Raw genomic sequence first — 26,024 nt, forward strand, 5'->3', positions numbered from 1 at the left:
ATATCCTACTGCAGCATACAGGGCATAAATGCATAGCATTTCAGACAAATTAACTAGGTAAAGTCCACTGTACAATGCATTTAAATACGGTATAATCCAGGCCAGAAGAAATGGCTCACCAGTTGGGGTGGAGTCATTTTTTAGCTTCCTGGCAGGTGGATCACTGTGGCTTACCACAAGAGGAGTGATATGGTGGGAAAGATGTTGTGGCATAAACATGCTGGAATGGGGCTGGCCCACCTAGCAAGCCACTTTTGATTCAAACCTAGAGGGCTAGGTTTTGATGCTAGATGTTTTGCTTGAGGAACTCACTCTTTGTTGTTTAGTCGTTTAGTCATGTCCGACTCTTCGTGACCCCATGGACCAGAGCACGCCAGTCACTCCTGTCTTCCACCGCCTCCCGCAGTTTGGTCAGGCTCATGTTTGTAGCTTCGAGAACACTGTCCAACCATCTCGTCCTCTGTCGTCCCCTTCTCCTTGTGCCCTCCATCTTTCCCAACATCAGGGTCTTTTCTAGGGAGTCTTCTCTTCTCATGAGGTGGCCAAAGTATTGGAGCCTCAACTTCACGATCTGTCCTTCCAGTGAGCACTCAGGGCTGAATTCCTTAAGAATGGATAGGTTTGATCTTCTTGCAGTCCATGGGACTCTCAAGAGTCTCCTCCAGCACCATAATTCAAAAGCATCAATTCTTTGGCAACCAGCCTTCTTTATGGTCCAGCTCTCTTAGGTTCCAATCAATGCCTTTGCCAGCAGTTCTTGAACGTAGATCAGTGCAGCTACCACACAACCTATGTCTCTACTACTGTGTGGACTCAAGATGGTTGAGGAACTTCCCCATTATGTATCTAATTGTTTATTGATATGAAGTATTCAATATATCTTGCTGATCTGTTGTTGTTTTAAAAAAGGTACCAATTGGGTAAAGTCAAAAGATAGCTTTTGTTTTTGTTTTGTAATAAGGATCTCACAATATTGAGTTGCTACACTCTCAAGAACATTATCCAAATGTTATGAATCAAATGTAAAATATTATACTGCAGAAGCTTGATTGTTTCAGTTAGTTTTATTTTTTGCATGTTTTCTTTGTTACAGTTAATAACTACTTTAAAAAAGTAAAATAGAAAGTGGTATGATGGAATGATAGGCGTCTAACTGGGTTGAGTGAAATTTAGCAATTATTTTATTTCCTGGATCAACTGCCAGGTTTTAATTAAGCTGGCAGTCGATGCTTGATAATTTTTTGTTTCATTTCTCACCTTGTTCATTCTACAATGTCCACCTCCCTGTTTTATATTGTTATGACCGGTAGTTATAAGCAATGAATCGGTACTGAACACTTTCATGCTATGCAGCAAGGCATAAACACAAATAATGAATAAAAGACTCTAGCTGAATCAATACATTGATTGAGCAAGTAAGAGCAAGGGACGTAGAAAAGGTGATGCATGAAACTGAGATTTACAGCTACAGATGCCAATCTTTCTAAAAATCTTTCAGTTCTGCAGCAAATCCTGGCGTAGAGTTTATTCTCTTCGTCTTTGCACCCCTATATAATGTAACTTTTGCAAGGTCAGCTTTGATAATCATCCCAAGCTACTTGTATGTTTCTGTTGAGAATGAATGGGCTCCGGTTGTGCCCTTCTGCTCATGGAAGGTGCTTCGATTCATGGGTACAGGAGGAAATGAGAAATTTTAGCAAATTCCCTTCTTTATTGAGCACCTCCTCCTGCTCCATTTCCCACCATGTTCCAAAGGGAGGTGCAGGGAGCTAGAGCCAGAAGTGGGAGGGGGGAAGACACCACATTACATCTTCTCTAATCCAGTCAGAGAGCTTTCTGTGCATTGAAGGACACAGCTGGACACAACTCCCAAGGGTTTTAAGGGCAGACTACAAAGTCATTCATAATTGTACTCCAGATCTGTATCACTTCTTACACCACTTTTCCAACACAAATTCTGCAGCTGTATTCCTAAACTCAGATGGCTCACTGAGCACAGTGTGAAAAACTTCAGAGAAAATATGCATTGGATCGGGCTGTAACACTCCTGTCCTGGAAAACTGTATCAATACTGTACAGTGGGAATTACTGTATGGGGAAGCCTTTTTCAATTCTGGGTGAAACACTTTGGGGTGTCACTAATTGGAAAATGGAATAGTGGAGAGAGGCAACTATAGGCACTTGTGGTGGGCATACCCAAAGTGCATGTGGCAAATGTTGGAGAACAAATGTTTAATGAGATAAGTAAAATTACATATCAGCATGTCACGAAATCTTCAGAGCTTGCATTACTGAATCTGTATTAAAATGAGAATCAGGACCTGGTGAACTACTAATTGGATTTCTGTTCCAGGCTGCACATATTGTTATAGCCACACTTTGAAAGCACTGAAAAGCTCAAATTAGAGTGCTTGGTACAAGAGAGTATTGGGGGGAGGGATACTAACAAATTGAGAATGGGAAGAGGAACAAGACACAAAGATACCTTTTTGTGGGAGAATGGTGGAGCTGCAGTTCCAAAGGTTTATACTAACTTTCGGTTCATGGTATAGTTTATAGATCAGGGGTCAGCAAACATTTTCAGCAGGGGGCCAGTCACTGTCCCTGAGACCTTGTGGGGGGGCCGGACTATATTTTGAAGAAAAAATGAATTCCTATGCCCCACAAATAACCCAGAGATGCATTTTAAATAAGGGACAGTTTACTCATGTAAAAACATGCTGATTCCCAGGCTGTCCACGGGCCGGATTTAGAAGGCGATTGGGCCGGATCCGGCCCCTGGGCCTTAGTTTGCCTACCCATGTTATAGATGTATACTGTTATAACTTGTGGTTATGTATGGGAATGCAGGCTTTCAAAATGTATTTTGGGGGTTCTGTGGGGAAAGAAATAGGAATGAAATGAAATGAAGATGGAATAGTAAAGAGGTGGCATTTATTTCAGCACTTTGTACATTTTATCATAGCTAATGATTTATCGGCAAGAGCCTTCCCAAAACCTAGATGCAGGTGCTAATTGAAATTGATTTAAACTAATGTCTTGAGCAGGACTTTTTTCAGCGGGAACTCGCCGGAACTGAGTTCTGGCACCGCTCACGTGGGCACCATTGCCATTACAGTGGTACCTCAGGTTAAGTACTTAATTCGTTCTGGAGGTCCGTACTTAACCTGAAGCACTACTTTAGCTAATGGGGCCTCCTGCTGCTGCCGCACTGCCGGAGCACGATTTCTGTTCTCATCCTGAAGCAAAGTTCTTAACCTGAAGCACTATTTCTGGGTTAGCGGAGTCTGTAACCTGAAGCATATGTAACCTGAAGCGTATGTAACCTGAGGTACCACGGTATAAGAAAACAAGGGAGATGTTCATGGTGAGTTCCAGCACCATGTTTTCTAGACAAATAGCACAGGTCCTGAGTATGTTTACAAGTAGAAGCATGTTTACTCAGTAGTCCCACCATGTTCAGAGAGGCTTATCCTCAGGCTGGTCTATATTACAGCCTAAGGTATGCAAGCAATCAGTGGACAATACAGAACAGCACACAAGTAGAGATTTTACCAACGACTAAACATTTTTTTTTATTTAAAAGAAAAAAATAAATACTGCAGAAACAATAACCAAACATACAAAGTGACGGACATATGTTAAAAAGTGAGGGGTGTCTTGCTGAAACAGTTAACTTATTTTTCTTTTTACAATACTTAAATACAGAAAGCACTTGCCAGCTTTTTTTTTTTTTTTAATACTGCCTTAAGCATACCATTGCATCAATCCAAAGCATATTATGGTGGCAATATATCTGGAATTTTTGTGGAAATAATACTTCAAAAATGAAGCATTTGAGAAAAATGCTTGCATTCAACAAGTCCTAGAGACACCCTCGGCAGAGTTCTGCTGTGTCTGCTAAAGCATAACAACATCTGCAAACTATTTTCAAGATTGGCTTAGTGGATGTAACAATAGTCATCAGTCAGTGAAAAGGAATTTGACAGAATCTGGGTCACACAAGTAATGTTTAATGATCACTGTCTGGATATGCTTGCATTAGACCTTTAGGATTAATGCAATATCCAGTTTCCACTTGGGACCCCTTAAAGGCTCCGCTGTTCTTCAGGTTTCTCCTCCCCCTATTTCCTCAGAGTGCTCATTACAAGTAAACAGAAACGTGTAATAAGAGACAGTCATCCATATGCAGCCATTTTAGAGATGCATCATAATAAGAGATAATTGGGTATGTTGGCTCATGTGCTAACTTAAAAAACGAAACAAAAAAAATGAAACAGAAAACAAAAACACCCAGTATAGAATTGTAGAAAAGTCATAGAGCAGAGCAGCACTTATTTCCTTACACAGTGCTGGGTTTGGCCTCCTTTGCACCCAAGGAGCAGCTTAGGAGGGCAGTAAGACTAAAATTCCTTTCTAATTAAGGACCTTTTTATAACTAAATCGTAGCACCATTTGTTTAGGTCTTGCAACAGGACGTCCATACAGTATACAATTCCTTATGAAGAAGCCATTCAAAAAATTGACTTTCAGGCCATTATCAAATTTCTCATTACAGTCACAATGGAGAAGAGGAAGATTCTGTGTTTGAGAACTACTCTTAACAGATATTTCTTCAGCCTCATTCCATATAATCAGAAGCTTATGAAGGCTATTTTATTACTGATTTCTTTAATTTCTTCCTTCTCTAGTTGCCTTGGGGGAAAAAAAAGATTTTAAAGCCTCTTTTAACAAAGTGTTTTCCTCTGGATGACCTATATTTCCTATTTCTTTAACATAAACTAAGAGGAAAAGCAATCATATTCTCTCTTTTTTGGTGGAGGAGGGAAACCAAACAGTCTCAAAGGGGCAAGCTTCACAATGAAGGGAATAGGAATATCTTGACTTTCTTTTTTTTTAAGCAATTTTTTAGATTGTAATCAAAATCAAAGTCGGTATTCAAAAAATAGATCTAAAAATAAGTATCCTCCAGGACATCGTTTCTTCAGGTGCTACCAATCCTTTCACTTCTTTAGCACATTCACATAGTTTCCTTCGTATTTGGTATTTCATCCAAGTAACATTGACATCCCTTCAGAATCCATCTCTTCCCACTGCTTCCTCTACATACCAGCTCCCCAAGTACAGTTTCTTGCCTATGGAAGGTGAATCATCGCCTTTTATCACTGGCATGCCCTTACAAGAGACCATTTTCACTGGGCACTTCTTGTTGAGTCTTCACCTATCCCACCCAAACACAATTGTCCTTGCTACCTCCATTTCAGGAAACAAAATCCTTCACATCACTGTGCAGCTCTTCGCTTTGTCCTTTCGCAGATCTGTGGTGACTGTAGAAAGTTCCGGCCGGCCTGGCATGTGTGAAATTCGTTTAGTTGCCCTCTGAGACTTGTTCCGCTTAACATTTTTATTTGTTTTGTTCACACAGGCCAAGGTAGCAACATGGAAAATGTCCCTTACGCTGTTTTCTGACTGCAAGGCTGAACATTCAATGTATGTGGCTGCTCCAATCTGCTTGGCCATGTTTGCACCCTGTGGAGGTAGAGGAGAATAGATTAGATTACAGACCTCAACAGAAATCCAGAGAGAACTAAAACAAGCCATATAATTAGAAGCTTATGAAGGCTATTACTCTGGGATGGTGTTTTAGAGATAATGCTTTGAGGAAACAAAAGGCAACACATCAGGCAAATAAGGAGGAGAATCCACTGTCCTTATAAATACAGAAATCTACCTAGAACTTGCAGATTATTGGCCACACCAGTTTTACAGACTTTCTGCATTGGACATGGAGACCAAGAGCATCTTCAATTTAAGCACCCTCAACCCCAGCTTACAAAGTAGCCTTACAAGGAAGGAACTGAGGAGTACAAGCATAGCTGCAAAAATATATCTGATCTATTTACCCTTTTGTTTCTGGCCTGAAAGGGCATGTAGGGCCAAGCAGAGGTTGCCAACATGGAGCCCTTCAGATGTTGTTGGGCTCCAATTCCCACGAGCCCTAACCCACATGGATGTCAGGGTTCTCTAGCCACAGCAATTCATAAATTTAGGTCAATGGTCTGGTGTTGTGTCTTTGTGGCCATCAGCAATCCTAGGCTGGTGTTCCTGCTAACCCACCCCTCCAGCAGATCTCATGCAAGATCATTTCACACCTCTGGAAATTCCAGAGATGAGGACAATAATTCCGTCAGGTGACCCCACTGAATTCAGTCTCTAAGCTCCCTTAAAGCAACAGACTGGAGCCCTTCAGAAACTAGAAGTCTATGCTAGCTGCAGGGTTTCAAACATCAGATGGCATCTGTTCAATCTCTAAGCAGGGCCAGTTTTATGCCAGAGGCAAGCATACAGAATAGTTTGACCTTGAAATCAATAGGGCTGACTTCCAGATAAACATAGCTAGAATTAAAGCGTGTGCCTAGAAAACGTGGTGCAGGTGCATCAAGGGAAAAGTTATTTGTCAGTCAAAACGTTCAACTCTTTTTCTAAATCAATTGGATTAAATTTGGGGGAGGGGAACCCTGTTTACCATACAAAGTAAGCATTCTAGTCCCACCTTGCTATTTACCACCGCACAAAATTACCAAAAGCTTTCAAAGCATAGATAAGGAAGTCACCCACTGCGGTTCTGGATACAAGCTCTTTCAAAGATAAGAGAAAAACAAAATGCTACAGGGATTTCCTGTGTAGCACCAGAGTTTTGGGGGAAATGCCGCTTAACTAGAACTTGGACTTTCTAAAGATTGAGGCTGTACAAACAAAAGGTTTGCCACTGACATTAGGAAACACCTCGTGTACTTTGTCACTGTACTACATCCTGTCAAACTGAGATGATTTGGAAGACTTCCAGAAACCATAAGCTACTGGATGTTCAGAGAAGCAGTTGGAATTTTGAACTAGTTCCCCAACAGAAGCAATCCTCAGACACGCAAACTTTTTAATGGAGGGCAGGGAGGGGGAGAATGCGGATAGGAGACTCAGTCAACATTAATTAAACAGCTTGTCTGCTAATGACTGAAGTGGCAATCAGAGGGTTTTGGATTGTACTAGTCAATTAATTCCCAGTGAGTAAAGTCAAAAACATTTTGTTGGAAACCACTGAGGAGGAGAAGAATGGAGGAGTAACCCTGCTTCATATGCTATTATAGAAAAACATTATTTATAATCTACAAAAATGCAGCCCTTGGAGGCCAACGTTTGCAGCTATGGAACGTACCGGAAAAGCCTTGAATCATGACTATCACTTGGAAGCCACCACCCAAAACAGAAAGACACTGTGGTCTTTCTTGTCCCTATTCTAGGGATGGCCTATTCTGTGGTGTTCCAATGCTGTTGGACTCCCAACACCCAATAGCTTCAACAAGCATGAACAACATTTCCCTCCCTAGCGCCACCCTGTGTCCCCGACCAGAGATAAGAACACAGCCATTGTCGGGCTGTGCCCTGTATCCCCACATTGGCGAGGCGGTGGTCCAGAAGATCATGATTGACCATATCAAAGGCTGCTGACAGATCTAAGAAAATCAGCAGTCCCGACCCACCAGTTGTCTAGTTGTCACTTGACATTAAAGTGTACAATCCTTGTGAGATGTAAAAAAGAAATGGGGGGGGGGCATAACATTCTATACAACTAGACAATTCTATCAAAATCAGAGACACTGTGAGGAAATGGGACACTGAAGCCCAAAAGAACCCAACCAAATTTACTTGGAGGTAAGCCTCACCAATTTCAATGGAATTTTCTTCCAGTTAAGTGTGCCTTAGAAGTGGGCAGATTGTTGGTCTTACACAAGACTGATATTTATGGAGCTTTACAAAATACTATGTGGTTTTCATGTCATAATCGCATGGGGAGAGGAAGGCATGCAATTACTTTTACATAAATGTCCAGTTTCAAGTTTGAAGTGGTATACACACTCGCAGTGGTTCTTTTCAAAGAAAAAGAGCAGTTCTGTTTTATTGCTTACCAATACAAAAGGAAACAAAGGTTGCACTCTTCCTCTCCAGAGAGAGAGAGAGAGAGAGCGTGAGCGAGCAAAACACATTAAAGCCACGTGGACCTATGGTTGGCTTAGTTATCCAGATTGAACAACATAGGAATTGGGTGGAAGAGGAACAGAATACAGACAAATGTGGATGGAGCATAAACTGCAGGGTATGCTGTGTCTAGTGCTCCCTATTCCTTACTGGGGAGAATTATGGACTCCCCACTAATGAGGAGAGGCACTTTCTCCATCAGCCTGATGCAATACCAAGTATCAAGTGGGACTATGCAACAACACAAGCACTGCTTGGCACCCACTTTCCTCATCTTGACTGAGTCACAGGAACATTGGAAGCTGCCTTAAACTGACTTAGACCACTGATCTGTCTAGCACAGTATTGTCCACACTGGGCTGTGCCAACGTGGTGTCCTCCAGAAGTCTTAGACTACAACTCCCATCAGCCCCAGCCAGAATGGCCAATGGGCAGGTATGATGGGAGTTATAGTCCAAGACATGTGGATAAACATGAGCAGGATGCCAGGTAGAATGGTCTGAACTGACTGGCAGTGGCTTAGCAGGGTTTTAGAGAGAAGCCCTTCCCAGCCTCAGCTGGAGATGCTACTGACTGAACTGTTTGCTTAAGAAACATGGGCTCTACCAGTGACCTACAACCCCTTAAGTCAGTATCACACAGCACCTGATATAAGAAAAGTACAGATCCCAACTGCTGATCACCAGCAGTGATGAAAAGTGGTGTAATATAACCAACACTCTTTGCAGCACTGTGCCCCAAGGAGGATTTGAATGAATCAAGTCAGAAGTGTGCATCATTCATTAACAAGCAAAACACAACATGGCACTTACCTGATCATAAGATACTGGTGTTTGCCTGTGATTGGACAGCTCTACTAGTGTACTAACATCCGTGCGCAGGTCAGACTTGCAGCCAACCAGAAGCATCTTGGTGTTGGGACAAAACTCCTGGATTTCACCTTTCCACTGTAAAAATAGTACAGTGTTAGTATCCTGCTGCCATAAGAAACACTGAGGCGGCCATCTAACGCAATGAGATGCTTTAAAGAATCATGCTTCAGTTGTCAGCTGTACTACAGTGAAGCACTAGAAGGAAACATTTGGTGTAGCACTCCCTGCAGATAGGAAAGACGGGGGAGAAATTGTTTGGTTCACATTTTAAAGTGAACTAATTTGAAATACAGCAATCCTTCAAAATCTGCAATTCTCCCAACTTTTTGATGCATTTATTCAGTTTTTAAAAATGTACTTCATCTGAGCTTATGTATACTTCTGTTTGGTGTTTTCTTTTAATGGTTTATTGTTTATTTCTTGTATTATGAAAACCAGGAATAAAATATTATTTTAAAAATGAGGACATCCATCCCTACCTGCCTACAGATAGGCCAGCTGCCACAGCATACATTACGTTTTCCCTCCCTATGACTCATTCACTCAACTGACTGAATAGATATAATCAAGGGAGTTTTCTCAAAGCAAGTTTAAACAGCTGCCCAAATGCCAAGTTACAAGCAGGTCTTACAACAAAGGAGAAGCATATAATTAGATCAAAAATATGGTCTTAACCTATGTCATACACACAGATGGTATATAGTCCATACTGCAGGGAACTTAAAATGTGAAGCTTAAACCTTGAATACAATGCCATCTAGGTTCTTCCCCCAGGTGCAGAGGACTAGCATGTAAAAACATCACAATTGCCAGAGGGTCACATGAACAGGAATTCTAGCATTCAAGTACATTGTAGGGCATAAAAATGAATGCAACTCAGCAAAATAGACAATCATGGACAAACCATTGAAAACTGAATTAATGTTCACTCAAGTCATGTGCACTTCAATGCATGGAGTGAGGGGACGAGATAATGTCTGTGGACTCCCATTTCTGACCTCCAGCTGAAGCTCTGTATCCCACCCATAATCTACTGGCCTTACTAGCTGGGGGAAATGGGTTTCGTAGATCAAAACATCTACAGGACAGACACCAAGCTGGGGAAGGTCTTTGCACATATCATTTACATGTATAAAGAGCTCTGTGCAATCCCACATTTTCCAGGTTTCCCAGCTGCACAGAAAATATTTGCAAAGGGCTACTTATATTTAAGTCCCAATGAATTTACTGGGACTTAGCGACAGCTTACTTTGCTTAATTGCACCCTCTGCATACACCACTGTCTCCAGCTGATGGTCTGCAGCTCACAACTGGGTCATGATCTACCCTAACTCTGCCACAAACACCTTTTGGAAAGATATGGGAAAGACTGATGCAACAGAAGCATAAGGTGAGAATCTACAAGTCAAAAGTGCTTCCTGTTGCAGGCTGAAGTTATTAATGTATTTGGAGCCTTGAGAAAGGTTGAGGGTCAGTGACGCACCCCAACATAAAATCAACAATCACACTACTGTTTGTTGTGTTCCGCAGCAGTTAATCACTGCAATACACTTGCGATGTAGAAAGTAACTAAAGCTGAGTTCTAGGGACTTGCTTATGTTGCTCCACGAGTCAATCTGTTAGCATAGAATCTGAACTTTTCTCAACTTTCCTGAGTCTACTGGGCTACACCTCTGTAGGTCATATTAGGCCTTCGACACAGACAAACTCAGTTCCAAAGTTTTGTTGATGTTGGCCATGACAACAGTAAGCAGGGCATGAGTAATGTTTGTTTTGACCTCTCTGAACCGGTGGCAGGAAGTAAAATGTGGAAAGGGAATTAAGAGCTCTCACTATCGGAGAAGAGGATTATTTAACCCCTTCCCTTCCCCAAAATTTGCCAAGGCAAGGTAGCACCAGCTGATCCCAAGGACTTAGTTCATGCAAACAGTAAAGATTATGGCAGCCATTTTCTCCAGAAACCCAGGAAATAGTGCCCATGTCTGACAGAATCCAGGGCTGTTGAAGATTCTTCCTGACAGCAATCTAACTTGAGCCTCATCCACACATGGCACTCTTCCATTTATGCACATGACCTCTTGGTCATCCACTAAGAACCTACGAAGAGCTCTTCTGGATCAGATGAAAGACCCAGCTAGTCCAGCATCCTGTTCTTACAGTGGCCAACCAGATGCCTATGGGAAGAATGCAAGCAGGACCTAAGTGCAACAACACTCTGCCCACCTGCAATTCCCACCAAGTGGTATTGAGAAACATACTATCCCAGAGGAAGTATATATATTACTTTTGAGCTTCTGGTGGATATCCTCCTAATTCAATCAAAATCAGCAAGGATTGGCTCACTCATCACTACTGAACAATTCAATTCAATGGGCAGAGTCAGTCTTCATACTGTGGCACACCAAAGAAGAATTGGCCTCTAGTCTGACTTTAGGAATTATGTCTGGACCAGAGATCTTCTCCTTGTGTGGCTGAACAAGGATCATGTGGATATTGGCTCTTTTCACTTGCTAAGTGCATGAATACTAATTACATTGATCAAAACAGTATGCCAATAATTGTGCATCCTGGCAATATACATTCAACTATGAAGCTGCAAAGTAAACTGATTGGATTCCATCTAACTACTTATCAGGGATGGGGAACCTGTGGACCTGTAGATCCTGTAGATTATAACTCTTATCATACCTAACTGTTGGCCATGCCGGCTGGAACTGATGGGCATTAGGAGTCCATCTGGAAAGTCACTGGTTCCCCATTCTGGCGCTATATATTGTCTACTCTGATTGCAGTACCTATCCAAATACCATTGGCCAGGGAGTTAATATAACTGAGTGTCAGGGATGGGAAACCTATAAGCCATCAAGATGTAATTGGGCTCCAAATCTCATCAGCATTGGCCAGCGTGGCCAACTGTCAGGGAGGATGAGTGCTAAGAATTCAACATGTGCAAGGCTGCAGTTTCTCCACTCCTGCCAAAAGTCTATAATTAGGAATTGAATCAAGAGACCTTCTTCAAAGAAAGCACATGCTGCCCCACTGAGCTAAGAGTTCCTTCGCAAGGTACTAGAGCCCAAATCCCCCTCAGTGCAGCAGGCTATAGGATTTGAATCTAAACCTTAGAGGATTTCCAAGTGAAAGCCACCGTTACCCCATGATTGACACTTGCCTGGGCCAACACACTTGAAACCTGGGGGAGCAATGGACTAATATTTTTTAGCCTCTCAGTTGGTTTGCATAATACTTGGGAGTGCGGCAATAATCAGCCTGGCTTTTACACTTCAAGATCATATATGCAGATGGCAGCAGTGACATATCCTAGCTCTGCATATACATTTAGAGTTATTTTCCATCACTTACCTTTTTCAACACACTGTCAAGTGTTTCTGGACGGCTTATGTCAAAACAAATTAAGACGGCATCGGAATCTGGGTAGGAAAGTGGGCGGACATTATCATAGTAAGGAGACCCTGTTGAAATAAGTGAGATCATGTTATGGGCGGAAAAGAAACATTATGTATACACAGTTAAATGACGCACCCTAAGTGTTCCATCCATGCCTCTGCTATATTTCCCTTTGCTTCCTCACCCCACTTTTTCAAGATCTCACCACCTGCCAGAAACAAGAGTGCTCCATATCCTCAGTAGGTTATTGTTAATTTAGGTCAGCTTCAAACAAATCAGCACCATATTTGTGGTGGCTACCATAAAGCTTGGTATAGCAGATCACCATGCTTGTCAAACCATGACCACGCAGGCCTTTCCCACTGATGTAAGGCTTTCTGCACATGTTGAGCTGCTGCTTAGGAATGAGTTACACAGATGCAGTTCTGAGCTTCCATTCAAAGGTCAAAACAATCTGAAACTCTTCTGATGAGCTTGGATTATTAATGCATAATATGGCTAGAAAATCAGGCTCCCCAATCTCCTAACTTTGAGCCAAGGTCACCTAGTAAAATCTCTTTTTTAAACAGTGCTTTCTTATTCCATTTAGAACAGGTGTGGATAACCTTTGGCCTGCCAGATTTTGCTAAACTACAGCTCCCATCATCCCTGGCCATTGGCCATGCCTGCTGGTGCCAATGGGAGCTGTAGTTCAGCAACATCTAGAGGGTGGAATCTTTCCCACAACTGATTTAGAAGGACTATGGCAATATGACATCATGCCTAATTTTTGTATCAGTAGCTACAGATGTATATTAGGCCCAGTTGTTTTCCCAGAACCTTTCAGAATTTGCTTGGGTGTTGGACCTGCACATGTGATTAGGTTCATTCCAAGTCAGGGCAGATGTGCTTCCTGCAAAATGCCAGTTTTTACACAACCACTTTCAATAGTAACTAAGACCAGTAATCTATCACCTTCAGCAAAGGGAAAAGATGTATGCAAGGAAAAACAGTAGTTGCATTTACTATGAAGAGCCACACAGGTACCCGCATATTTGGGAGATCTTGTCAAGGGTTAACTACCTGCATCTAGGCAACAACACAAGGAAACACACCTGGAGATTGGTCCCTCCTGAGGAAAAAATGCCTTTCCCTGCCTTGAGCTGTTTGCATAGTTGTAGGAGTGCACAGACAGGTTTGCACAGCCTCTGACTCAACAAGTCAACCATATACTTCGGTCACCATGGATTAATAAGCCTCCTATTTGTGCTGCCTGCCTGGAACTTAAAGGGTCGCGATCCCTTTAATCCCAGGATGACCTCTTCTGGATCAAGCCAGTGGTCCATCTCATTCAATATCCTGTTTCCCACAGTGTCCAAGCAGATGCCTCTGGGAAGCCCACAAGGTCCTGCTGCTGCTCCCCGGCAACTTATAATTCACTTGCAGAGAAGAATCTCAACCAGCAACCACTGATATCGGGGCCACATTCAGCTCAGTGTATCAAACATTGCGGAGACTCAGTATAAATAAGTCATCACTGTTACACACAGCCACAGCCCACATAGGTCCCATGGTGTCTGGCAAAATACATTTATATGTAATTATTAATATCCTCTGAATATATTACATCAGGAACATCATCCGCACCTGTAACAGCTAATTAGAGGGGATTTCTCTTTTGGTATTTACGTTGAGCGCCACTGCCTTTTTGGCAGCTTGCTGAAACAGGCAAACAGGCAAAAGAGCTTGCTGAAACAGGCCATCTCTTAAGGAACTCTATGGCTTATTTTAAACGACCAAGAGCTCTCTCCCAGGAATCCAGAGGAATAGAATTCAAACTTATCAACATTTCAGGTGGGACCTGCAACCGCGTAAAATGCTCCTGCCAACCATGTCATCTTCTAGGATGTGCTATTACACATCACCTGGGAAGGCAGGCGAACTAATGCCAGTGTACTGGAAGAAGCAAAGATCACCAGTGTTGAAGCAATGATTCTTCAACATCAACTTCGTTGGACCGGTCATGTGTGGATGCCTGATTATCGTCTTCCAAAGCAACTACTCTATTCTGAACTTAAAGATGGAAGGCGTCATGCTGGTGGTCAACAAAAGAGGTTCAAAGACTCTCCCAAGGCAAATCTTATAAAATGTAGTATAAACACCGACAACTGGGAAACACTGGCCTACGAGCACTCGAATTGAAGAATCTTACTTGGCTATAAGTGATCGCCAAAGAAGATTCCCCCCCCCCCGCCCAGTTTTTCTCTCTGAAAAGTCACTGTTCCACAACCACTGAGCATGCTCTGTCCTCACTGGACTATTACTGAGGGTTCCCACACACTTTTTTGTACTTCTCCCACCTTTGGAATTCCCCATAACCAGCCAATCCTGTGAGGTGCTGCCCATTTTGGTTGCACAAGAATCCACACTTGGGAGAAGGGAGTTTACTATTTATGTACAGGATTATTGGAAACACATTAGGTGTGTTAGGTCAGGTTCACCCACTGGAGTTGGGAAAGCTGGTTGTATTCAAAATCTCCAGGATTTAAATGGATGAAATGAAAACAGTGCTTTCAAGGGCTGTACAGAAACAACGATGCAATCGTATTAGAAAGACGCTTGTGTGCCGGTTCCTCCTCCTGGCAAAAGAAGCTCCTGCTGTTTCAGGGTGTAGTAAGGTAAACAGCAAAAGGAACTCGGCTCAAAAAACAGACCAGCTGGGCAGCTAAAGACCACAAGGAAAGAATTTGAGGAATGCTACTTTTGAAGCAAACAGGAACATATGGGCTGAAGCCTTGGCAAACAGAAGGTGGTCTGCTCAGTCTGAAAGTTTCCTCCAGATTCTCCACAGCCTCGAATCACATGCCTGTGCATTGCTACTGATAGCTTCAGTGCGTCAGAAACCTATCGTAACGCTCATCTCTCAGCACAAGAGTTAAACGTGCAACAGGCTATTTAAACCTCTGCAGGAAGTAGAGATTTCCTTTTTCCTAGCACAATATCTGATTTCATGTGCCTTGTCAAAGCAGGCACGGGCAATGGGTGAAACAGCCTCTCTTATCAGTTCTGCAAGCAGCCATTAACCTTTGGGCTGGGTCCCAAGAGCCAACATTTGTCAGGCTGCAGTTTGGACAACACCAGTAAAGGCATACTTTCTCAGGGAACTAATGGGCATGGGTCCATTTTATTACTGGGGCAGTACTGCCAAGTGACAGCTGTATTGCGGAGGCAGCAGCCTGACATTATTGGACTCCAATTCCCATCAGCAAGGCCAATGGGGTGAGAGGATGGAGGTTGTAGTTCAACCATGTCTGAAAAACACTGTGTTGGCTACCCCTGCTGTAAGGTATTCTTGCAGAAGTCCATCTGCCCACACCGATCTATGGAAGCTAATTTGATTTTATTTTTTGAGTTCTTAATCATTACGAACCCCCATGAGGATTACTACTGATGAGGCTACTATTGGGAAAAGGGAAGTGGACATTATCCATGAGATGATTTGTCTGTCTAGCCAGGCATTGGTTACTCTGACTGGCACTGGCTATCTGATTTTTCAGGCTGGAGAGGTGCTATTTCCTGTCACCTGATCCACTATCAATGACTTAATAAGTAACTAACTGAATCTTCCATGCACTCCTCAATTCCAGATACAGGGGTGAGGACAGACTACAAGCTTTTGTTGCGAGTTTCCCAAAGACCTGATGGATCTTGGTCTGATGCAGCTTATGTTCCCACATATATAAGGTGTTGGGGAATCTGTGGCTCTCCAGTTGTTGTTAGACTCCAATTCCCATCAGTCCCAGCCATCATGGCCAATGGCCCAGAGTGAAGATGACCTATAGTCCAACCACATCTGGAGGGCCACAGGCCCCTAATTCCTGTTCTTATGCATCTCCTAAAGTCAACCAAAGAATTTCATGGCAAGCAGAGATTTTAAAGCAATTCTTCCAGCTCTAGTGCTCCATCTGCTGCACCAGATTGGCCCCTGGTGCAGCATTCCATGTGCTAGGTGGCCTCTACTAATTTCAGAGTGTTAGGCAGGTGTAGATCACATTGCAGTTTCCACCCACAGCTATCACTTAGCTCTAGGCATAGTTGCCACCCTCCTTTCTCATCAGAATATTCTCAAACAGGTATGGGCAGGATAAGGCATTTGCTTTTAAGGATCATTAAAATTTGGACAGAGACGTTGCTTGCTCAAGAGAAGAGTGAAGAGCCTCACCCAGGAAAAAAAATTCCTTAGACACATACCTAAGTGCTCAGTCACCACTCCTCAAGAGGTCTATCGCACCATATATGTACATGCATACGTATGGCATGCACTTATACCAGTCGGATCTGTGATTACACTTACTATGGACAAAAATTTCCTGTTATTACAATGCAGCATGCTAAGACAAGTATATGAAGCTTTCACATAAATGAGACAAGCTGCCATTCTTCTCTGGGAAAGAATGCAAGGGAATGAATGGGAGGCTTTAAGTGCATCCTTTGAGAGTGTGCAGAATTCAGATGCTTCACAAGAAATGTGTTTTCTCTCTTCTTTCAAACAAGCAATAGTGGGATCCTTTATCAATGCCCAAAGAAGACAGCCACTCAGAACAAAAGCCGAGAGATAGAATTCAATAGGGCATTTCATCATTCCAATCTCCTAACCAGAACAAAATCCTCAGAGCCTGAGGAATCTTGGGAATGCATGTCAAGTCTAAACAGACCCTTTTCAAGGCAGCTCAATAGCATACTCTGTTCAATCTTTCTCCAAGATGGTCTCAGAAAATGCGAAACCATGCTCAACTAAAGAAAATGAGCAGATTGACAAAATCACTGTGACTCCAACAAAGCTTCAGATCCAGATTTTGTGAAATGTATACCACACACACATACCTTTTTCATCCTTCTGCAACCTGGTGCCCTCCAGATGTTGTTGTGACTATAACCCTTACCATCCCTGGGAATTGGAGTACAAAACACTGGAGGACACCAGGTTAGGGAAGGCTGATTTCTAGCCACCTCTAAGTTTGCAGGAAATGTGAGTATAGTTTCATAAGAACATGGTAACAGTCCCGCTGGTTCAGAACAAAGTCCTACCTAGTCCAGCATTCTGTCTTCACAATGACCAATCAGATGTCAATAGGAAGCCCACAAGAGCAACAGGAATGCCATGATAGGATTTTGACTCTAAAAGTATGGTTCAAAGTAAGCCTGTGCCACTTGTGTAAAAGTATATATTTGCCTGACTCCATGTGGACATTTAAAGCAGCTAAACACTCAAAAAATGCAGTTTATAATCCCATAGACAAGATAGGAGATGAGCAAAACTCTGCCATTACACCTTGCATGAAAGTTGCCAAAAGGAAGCCAAGGACCACAAAGGAGTTACAAGATCTCCTGTCAAAATGGAGCTTTGGAAGTAAAGATTGTCCACTCTGCTTGGTAAGTTGGTGGCGATACCAGGCTCAAAGGGACATGCCGACTCAGCATAACCTAAAGTTTTGTCTTAAGTTTATGTGGCTTTTCACTGAGTAATTCTATTGCATCAGGTCTGATGTGATCTCTGTTCAAAGTACAGACTTCTTGTTTGCTAACAATAAATTCCCCATCTGCTGGTGCTCTGTAAACTGTTGTTCTATGTGGGGACTAATAATCTCTAACACTTTTTAGGATCCACAAACTACAACTCCAAGGATTCCCTGGTGTTTTTCCCCTCATGCAGGCTTTGGGTTGATTACGGCAATGATTTTGATGATGAGAGAGGTTGAAATATCACACTATCACTTAGAACAGTAGAAAAGTCTGCCACTACCATTTGTTACAGACTAATGTCAGATCAGACTTACTGACAGCCAGCAGTAACTTGTGGTTGATCTTTGTGTCAGATATCTGCCCATGACCCCGGGGTGAAAGACTGCCTCAGCATGTCCCATACCAATGTCCTAAGCTGACCAAGTTATCAGTTTGCATGTTCATCTCTGAAGTTTACAAGTTAAATTCAAAGTGCTTGGAAGTTTCTCTCCCTAAGTAGAAGGTATTTGTTTTACAAAGTAAGGCAGGGATGGGGAATCTGTTGCCCTCCAAAGGTTATTGGACTCCATCGTTCTTCAGCCCCAGCCAACATGGCCCATAATCAAGGATGTTGGGAGCTGGAACCTAAAAAAATCTGGAGGACCACAGGCTACCCATCTCTTAAGTAAGGCTTCTCACATTACAACAACTGACTCCATGAAAGTTATTAAGTTAAATCCTAGTAATTTCCAGCTAAGGAATACTGGATTCAGGGTAACTGAGTAACCAGTTACTAAAGGCTACAAGAGGAAGAATGCAATTCAGGGTTTAATTCATTTGTCAATAATAAGCACCCTCTTTATGAGGTACACCAACATTCTGGAACTTATACAGAACTCTTCAGGGGATCAGACAGTTTTGTCTGATCTATATAGAGTGAAAGCCACACCGTGAGCCTCAGAACCACAGCAAGCTCAACTCATTGGGAATCTGTGCCACTCTTTGATACTCTTGTTGAGAACGTCCATCCCAAGTCCACATTTTCAGCTTTCCTTGATATTCTGCAATTCATGAAGTATTTGGGATATATAGTTAAGCCCATAAGATGGCTGCAACTGCTTCACGGTTTTATGGTGCACCCATGAAATTTGAATTATGTAAGAGAGTCAAATTTTAATGAGGGAAGATAAAATATGTGTTTCAGCTTTGATAGGATATTCAGCAGAAGCTAGACACAGGTAAATTGTCTTTATGGATTCCATTAGACAGGATCTGAAGAAGCTATGAGTGGCCAAACATTATTCTGAAATGATCTTGTTAAAAAATGAGCTCATTTACTGCTGCTGCATGCCATATAATAAGACTACGGAATTATATATGATTTTCTGCAAATTATTCCACAGCTGCTGTGAAGGGGGAAGAGGGTGGAAATCAGATACATAACCAGTCCAATTGCTTGAATGTGCAATGCTCCAATATTTCTCCATCTAAAGATTTAATACCAGTATACCCTCCCCAGGAAAAGTCAAGATATTTCAGGGGTGCGGAAAGAAAACATCTTGCAAAGTCATTCTTAGATTTTGTAGGTATCGTTTTGTATTCCATAAGTGATCCATCTGTGCCACAAGGGCACAGGCAGCAAGAGTGTGACACAAACATGGACCCTATTGCAGAAAGGACCCTAGGCCTGGCTATGGCAAAGAGATGTGTGCTTGCATTTCTACCAGACTTTCGTACACTGCCTGCTCCCCAGCTTGATAAACTAGAAGTTAAACAAGCTGCTGGAGACTGCAAACATACTACAGAGTAGCAAACTCTCAGAGCGTGTGGCATTCTTGTTAAAAATGTGGTCACCATGCTGTAAACCAGCCTTGGACTAACTCCCAAAGGATCTGAAGGGCACCAGGTTGACGAAGGCTAGAGCAAACCATTCAACTTATTGCAACTTGCAGCTTCAGTGACGCCTGTCTATTTCAGCTGGGATAGACCCAGAATGATATCACAGCTTCCACAGAGTTGACTCTCTAGAGCAGTGTTTCCCAACCTTGTGCCTCCAGATGTTTTTGGCCTACAACTCCCATCATCCCTAGCTAGCAAGACCAGTGGTCAGGGATGATGGGAGTTGTAGGCCAAAAACATCTGGAGGCACAAGGTTGGGAAACACTGCTCTAGAGCATCCTCTCTCCACCTTGGACCCCCAGATGTTCTTGAAGTACAAGTTCCATCATCCATGACTAGGATGCTGGCTAGGAAATGATGGGAGTTGTAGTCCAACAACATCTAGAGACCCAAAGTTGGAAAACGCTGCTCTGGGGGAAGGAGTCTATGGATTGCCATTCAACTGTTTAGGGCAAAGCCTAAAGAGATTTTCATCTTTGTTTACTGATTTCTGGATCTTTGCTGTTGACCTCAGTTACAGTAAGACCAGAATTACTTCTCCAAATGGATGCATTTAAAGTCAAACAGCAATTAACTTCAGTTAATGGGAAACACTAAACATTCAGAAATGTTCATGCAAGACAGGTGATGATTTAAAGGAGATATACTTGTTTAATGGGGTTAACACTGGAGACTAATAAACTCATATGGAAATGTCTTGGGAATACCACTATCAAATTAAACTAGCATCTAAAAAATAAATAAATAGTATTTCCTAAGTGGTATTATTAAATGTGGGTCATTATTTGTGTGTGTGGTTATTCTACAGTAGAGACATTCTGTAGTCACAAAACTGTAGGATTTCCAATATTATCTTTCATGTGTTTAAATTATCTTATTCTGTCCCATTGCTCTATAAAAGCATTGCAAGAGTGCTGCCAAAACTTTAAATAATGCAAATCCTCCCAGACCATCTAGAATAGCTTAGTTGTTTTACCCTATTTTGCACTTCCAATACAGTTGTCCCCAGTTGTCTTTGATAGGAAAATATCACACTATATTGCTCATCGTTAACCTCTGCAACCAACTCAGCTGTTGCAGATCTGACCTACTTAAGCTATGACACCATACTGGAAAATGAGGACTGTTGAGGCCAAGCCCAGATCTTGACTTAGACTAATAAGACCTGTCTTTTAAAAAGGGTTAAGAAACTGTCATACAGTAATAATTTCAACTCAGTTACAGCTGATCTTATCTAAACAATCTACAACCAGGAAACAAACTCAGAGATGGGAGATCATAAGATCTGAGGCCCAGATAACTAGGTGTCCAAATCTGTATTTTGATAAATAACCAATATGTTGAATCACAGATCATTAAGAAGTGTCTGTAAAATACCAAACTAATATACTGAAGGCCTCTTTGAATCAATGTTCATATCCTGTCTAGAATGTGAGGCTATGCCTTGGTCCATGCTAAGCCCAGGAAGAAAGAATCCCAGAGCCAGTATGGTGTGGTAGGTAGTGTGTTAGACTAGGGCCAGGGAAGCTAGGGTTCAAATCTCCACTCATCCATTTGGGTGATGTTGGGTTAGTCAATGTCAGTCCATCTAACCTTCCTCACAGGGTTGCTGTCAGGATAAAATAGAGAGATAGAACCAACCCTTGTTGGAAAAGTGGAATATAAATGTAATAAATAACTAAGTTTGGAATAGGCAGAAGAATCCACTTTGAGTACGGTAAGTCCCAGTGGCAAACGTCTGAAGGAATGAGCAAGCAAATGTCAATGGCAGTCTAATCCCATACATATTCACATAGAGTAAGTCTCATTGAGTTCAATGGGACTTTACTTTCTGACCATTATGCAAGATACAAAAAGCATAGATTAATGGTAGTCCTCATGCACAAAAAAATATATTTAAGAAATAAAGTCTTGCAGATGCGATAAATTCCCCCTTCCCCTTTTAATTCCTTTGCTGCTCCCTCTTCATTTCATGTTCATTCTCCTACTAAGGCAATGGGAGGCAGGGGAGAAAAAAGAGAGGAATTTAATTTGGCTTTATCACAGAAGAGCGAAAAAGGCAGCAAGCATTCCCCTGTAGGAGAGAGAGAAAATGAAAAAGAACCAGAACCGCCAGCTTTCACAGCTGTCATCCACATCTGGAAGCATGCATTCCAGTGATGCCAACAGTAGTAATGTTCGTGTTAAGGCTGCCAAGGCAGAAAGAGCTTAGCTGTGGTTTCTTCAAAAGAGCTGTACAAGTGTCGCCAGATTTACAAGACAAGCAGAGTCTTGCCACTTCAGCCTTTTATCGCCTTCAACGTGCCTTCCTCACAGGACACCCCTTTGTGTGCCACAAGCAGATTTTGTGCTTAGGCTCTTGCTACTGGCAGGCAAGTAAAATAAAATAAATCTTGTCCACTTCTTGAAGTTACTGCAAAAGCCATTAAGTAATTCAACTGCGCTTTTCATTCTACTGTGAAAAGTAAGTGTGTGTGTGTGTGTAGGGGGTATCTTCTCCAGCTCCATTTTGCTTCTCTGCCCTGGGATGGATGGCTTCTAAGTTGGGTGGTCTGCTCTCTTCCTGCATTTGGTGACAAGAGACAGCGCTCACATTCCCTTGCTAGCTGCTCTCAGCACCCTGTACATTCCTTTGTCTCCCTCTCCTTGGTCGCCCTCTTGCACTCTGCCACAGAGTGTTCTTTAATCTGTCATAAACGCCAGCGAACAAAGATGATTTTAACTCTCCCCCATTAAGCACGGTGCTTTATAGCCCTCATCTCTGCCAATGGATTATCTCTGCAGGAACTTAAAAAACAACCCAAAAAACTTAACACATTTCATATAAACTAGCACAAGAATAGGAAATTATGTCCTTAAGAGAAAGAGAGTGCTCTTTGGAAGAACCTACTATATGCTCCAAGTCCTCCCCCCAAAAGTCTTTAGAGAACAGATGGGGAAAGTGCAGCCCTCCAGATGTTGCTGGACTGACTCCAACCAACACCAGCTCCAGCCAGCATGGCCAACAACCAGCAATGATGGAACTGTAGTCCAACAACATCTGGAGGACCACATGTTCCCCATCTTAACTTCAGAAGATACTGGCTACGATGACTCCCATACACTCATTTCCACCATAAACCAAGCACAGCCCAGAACTAGCATCCTTTGGAACAGGGAAGGCCAACTGGCATCCTAGATATGGCTCCAAGGCCATTATAATCTTGGTGACCCTACCAAGAACCTTTCCAAGTTGTAAAAAGGTGCAAAAAAGCTCCCTTTTGGATGCTCTATGTCAGGAGCAGCCAACATGGTGACCTGTGGATTCTGCTGGATTCATCATCCCTGACCACTGGCCATGCTGGTTGGCGATGGCAGGAGTTGGAGTCCAGCAATGTGTGAAGGGCACCATGTTGGTGACCTCTGTTCCATGTAATGCCGTGCTTAAATGTTATTCTCCACAAAGGAGGCTCATGCTACTAAATGGGGCTAACTTTATTATTATGGAGCCAGCCTCTATACTAGCTTTTCCCAACCTTGGACTACAGCTCCAGTCAGCACAAGGCAGCATGGCCCAGTGGTCAGGGATGATGAGAATTGCTGTGCAACAATATCTGGGTACCCGAGGCTGGGAAAAACCGCTCTAGACTACTGTCTGGAGTGGTTCCCAAGATTATGAAACTTGGCCACAACTGCTATAGAAGAAAATGAACATTTGTCCCTCAAAACTGGATTCTTAGCTGATCCAAGCAAGTTGTACTTTTTCTTCATTTCCCTCCAAATCAAGGTTCTACAAGACAGTGGCTGTAACTCTCATAGGAAAGGCAATAATGACTTGAACTACGTGGCCAGCCGTCAATTTGGAAAGGAGGTGGGTAGCATGGTACAGGAGTAATAGTAGAAGAACACTGCTTTCTTTAATCAAACAAGACTTGGGAAACTGAGCAACAGCCTTTGCAGGCAGAAGGTTCCAGCTTCAATCCTTGTTGTCTCCAGGAAGGACTCTTGCCTGAAACCCCCAGGAGCTCCTGTTAGTCAATGTAGACCAGTGTTTCCCAAACTTGAGAGTTGTAATCCAAAGCAGCTGGAAATCCATCATCCCTAGCTAGCAAGACCAGTGCTCAGAGAAGATGAGAATTGTAGTCCAAAAGCAGCTGGAGACCACAGTTTGGGCAACACTGGTGTAGACAATACTGAGAAATCAACCAATGGTCTGGTATTAAGACGCTTCATCGGCTGCTAGTCTCCTATACCTACTGTACCTACAAACAGGCAACATAATCAATGAACATCACAACCACTAGCAAACTCCAGTTTTTCTTTCTCACTCGCTTAACTTCCATGTCTTCAGAAGCTTTCTCACCCCCTGCTGGTTTTACAGCCAAACATTTCCAATGGGTAACTTTACTTCTCATTATGCTCAGTTGAAGGCTTCCTATGCATGGTTTTTTTGGGGGGATATTTGGAACACTTAGAAGCAGAACCTGAGGAGGAGTGAGGACACGGCTCAGCAAGGAAAACATCCTCTCACACTTAGGCATTTGTGTAGCTGCTAAGCTCCTTGTTTCTGTATAATCACATATTACCAAAAGGAGAACACATGCTGGTTTTCGCAGCAGCGGCGACAAATATTAAAATGAAAGGCTCATGATAGGCCATAATAACCCTCTCCCATCTGTTCAGTTAATTATCCCAAGAACCTTTATAGAGTCAAGCCGGGAAGGGGAGTTAGGTAAACACAATTGTCTCAGTCTCACCACAATGCAGAAATCGTTGCAATTAAAAAGAGGGGGCAGGGAGGGAAAGGAGTCAGGTTGCATTAAAGTCCATTAAAGTAAAATAAAAAAAACTAAAAGGCAAGTAGTTACATCATCTGCAGGGTGTTAACAACAGAGGCTACAGCAATGGCTTGTAATTATATACAAACCAATGTGAGTCACCAGAATGGCATGGAAACAGAACAGGCATTCCTGCGAGCAAGAAAATCCCTTACCAGAAGTATCCCAGAGACTGAGTTCTATCCTTTGTGTGTCTATTTCAAAACTGGCCGTGTAATTCTCAAACACGGTGGGGACGTAGTTCTGGGCAAGGAAAGGGAGAAAACACAAATAGTAGATTACCATCTCTTGAAAGTTTGCAACGCGTATCAAACACATCTTTCTTGTAAATTCAATGGGGGGCGGGGAGAGACTACAGAGATTTCAGCCTAAATTGGCCCCTCACCCTTCTTAATTGTTTAACCATTTCCTAACTACTGAGGGATTAAAACAAAAAAAATTCCTTCCAGTAGCACCTTAAAGACCAACTAAGTTAGTTCTTGGTATGAGCTTTCGTGTGCATGCACACTTCTTCAGATACACTTCAGATACTGAGGGATTAGACCGTTTTCACTGAAAACCAACAAAGCGTTTGAAAATAGGCAACTTACACCAGCGGGATGGGCTCGTGAATTCCAGCGCGACGCTGAAACCCACGACGTATAAAATACGGACAGATCTAAGAGCTTCCCTCCACCACCACTGGGCGCGAGGCTTGAACCGGCACTGCCTCAGTGAATGGATCTCTAATTCGAGCGCAGAAAGAACGTTCGAGTTCTATCCCGCATTCCACGCGTGGCTCATAATAGGGCACGAGAGAGAGAGGTCGTCTTAAAGATGCTTTATTTTTATTTATTTTTAGTGATTCCTGGGGATCTCTTCTGTGAAAACGGTCTAACCCGCTTTAAACTGGCTTCCCACAGATTTAACAGATAGCGCTGAAAGTTAACTTTAACCAAAAAGAAATCACAGCGCTCCTCTTCGTAAAAGAACCACGTAGCGCTAAATTCCTAGAACTCAGACAAGCGGGTCCACACGTACCTCCGGGAAGCAGTCCTTGGCAAAGACGTGCAGCAGAGCCGTCTTTCCGCACTGGGTATCCCCAACCACGACTATCTTGCACTTCACGTTTTGATTAGGATCCATGATCGATTTGCTGGATAATTTCTGGCTGGCTCTTCTTTCCTTCATTGAGGTGTCCTTAGCCCTTCCCCCCCGTCTTCTCTCAAACAAAACCAACGAAATGGCAGGATGGGGAGCAGAAACCAAGAAAAGCAGAAGAAACCGCGCGGTTCGCTGCCGTGCGCTCGACAAGTCCTTTCTCTCTCTCCCCTGCCGCCGCCGCCGCCCCCTCTAAAGTTCTTCCTTACCTCCTAGCAGGTCCGGCTGCTTGCAAACTGCTTTGTTTCACTCCGCCCTGCCCGGATTTATATGCCCCGCCGCCTTCCAATCCGGAGCTCAAGGAGAGAAAGTAAGCGATCCGCCTCTTGTCCTTTTATGGAGCCTGCAAAGCGCGGTCAAGGAGGCGCCTTCGGCC

At 42.8% G+C, this 26,024-nt stretch overlaps 1 protein-coding gene and 1 long non-coding RNA gene across 2 annotated transcripts; both read right to left on the reverse strand.

Annotated features, from left to right (window-relative positions):
• Positions 1-3,549: 3,549 nt before the first annotated feature.
• RND3 (Rho family GTPase 3) lies at positions 3,550-25,920 on the reverse strand. The gene is made up of 5 exons (XM_083714798.1): positions 25,529-25,920; positions 24,664-24,751; positions 12,267-12,376; positions 8,847-8,981; positions 3,550-5,529 (listed from the first exon to the last, which is right to left on the reverse strand). The coding sequence occupies exons 1-5, from the start codon at positions 25,676-25,678 to the stop codon at positions 5,278-5,280; spliced, it is 735 nt and encodes a 244-aa protein (XP_083570924.1). The 5' UTR covers positions 25,679-25,920; the 3' UTR covers positions 3,550-5,277.
• LOC310833890 lies at positions 15,689-23,015 on the reverse strand. Its single transcript, XR_014558990.1, has 2 exons — positions 19,957-23,015; positions 15,689-19,816 (listed from the first exon to the last, which is right to left on the reverse strand). It is a non-coding gene; the product is annotated as an uncharacterized lncRNA (long non-coding RNA).
• Positions 25,921-26,024: the final 104 nt, after the last annotated feature.

This window comes from Podarcis gaigeae (assembly GCF_964106915.1).
Source record: "Podarcis gaigeae genome assembly, chromosome: 1".
Taxonomy (NCBI): domain Eukaryota; kingdom Metazoa; phylum Chordata; class Lepidosauria; order Squamata; family Lacertidae; genus Podarcis; species Podarcis gaigeae.

Coding starts and splice junctions, on each gene's coding strand:
- RND3 (XM_083714798.1), bottom strand. CDS start 25,678: ATGAAGGAAAGAAGAGCCAGCCAGAAATTATCCAGCAAATCGATCATG. Junction 24,752..25,528: donor CCAAGGACTGCTTCCCGGAG/GTACGTGTGGAC, acceptor TTCCTTGCCCAG/AACTACGTCCCCACCGTGTT. Junction 12,377..24,663: donor CAGTCTCTGGGATACTTCTG/GTAAGGGATTTT, acceptor TTATTTCAACAG/GGTCTCCTTACTATGATAAT.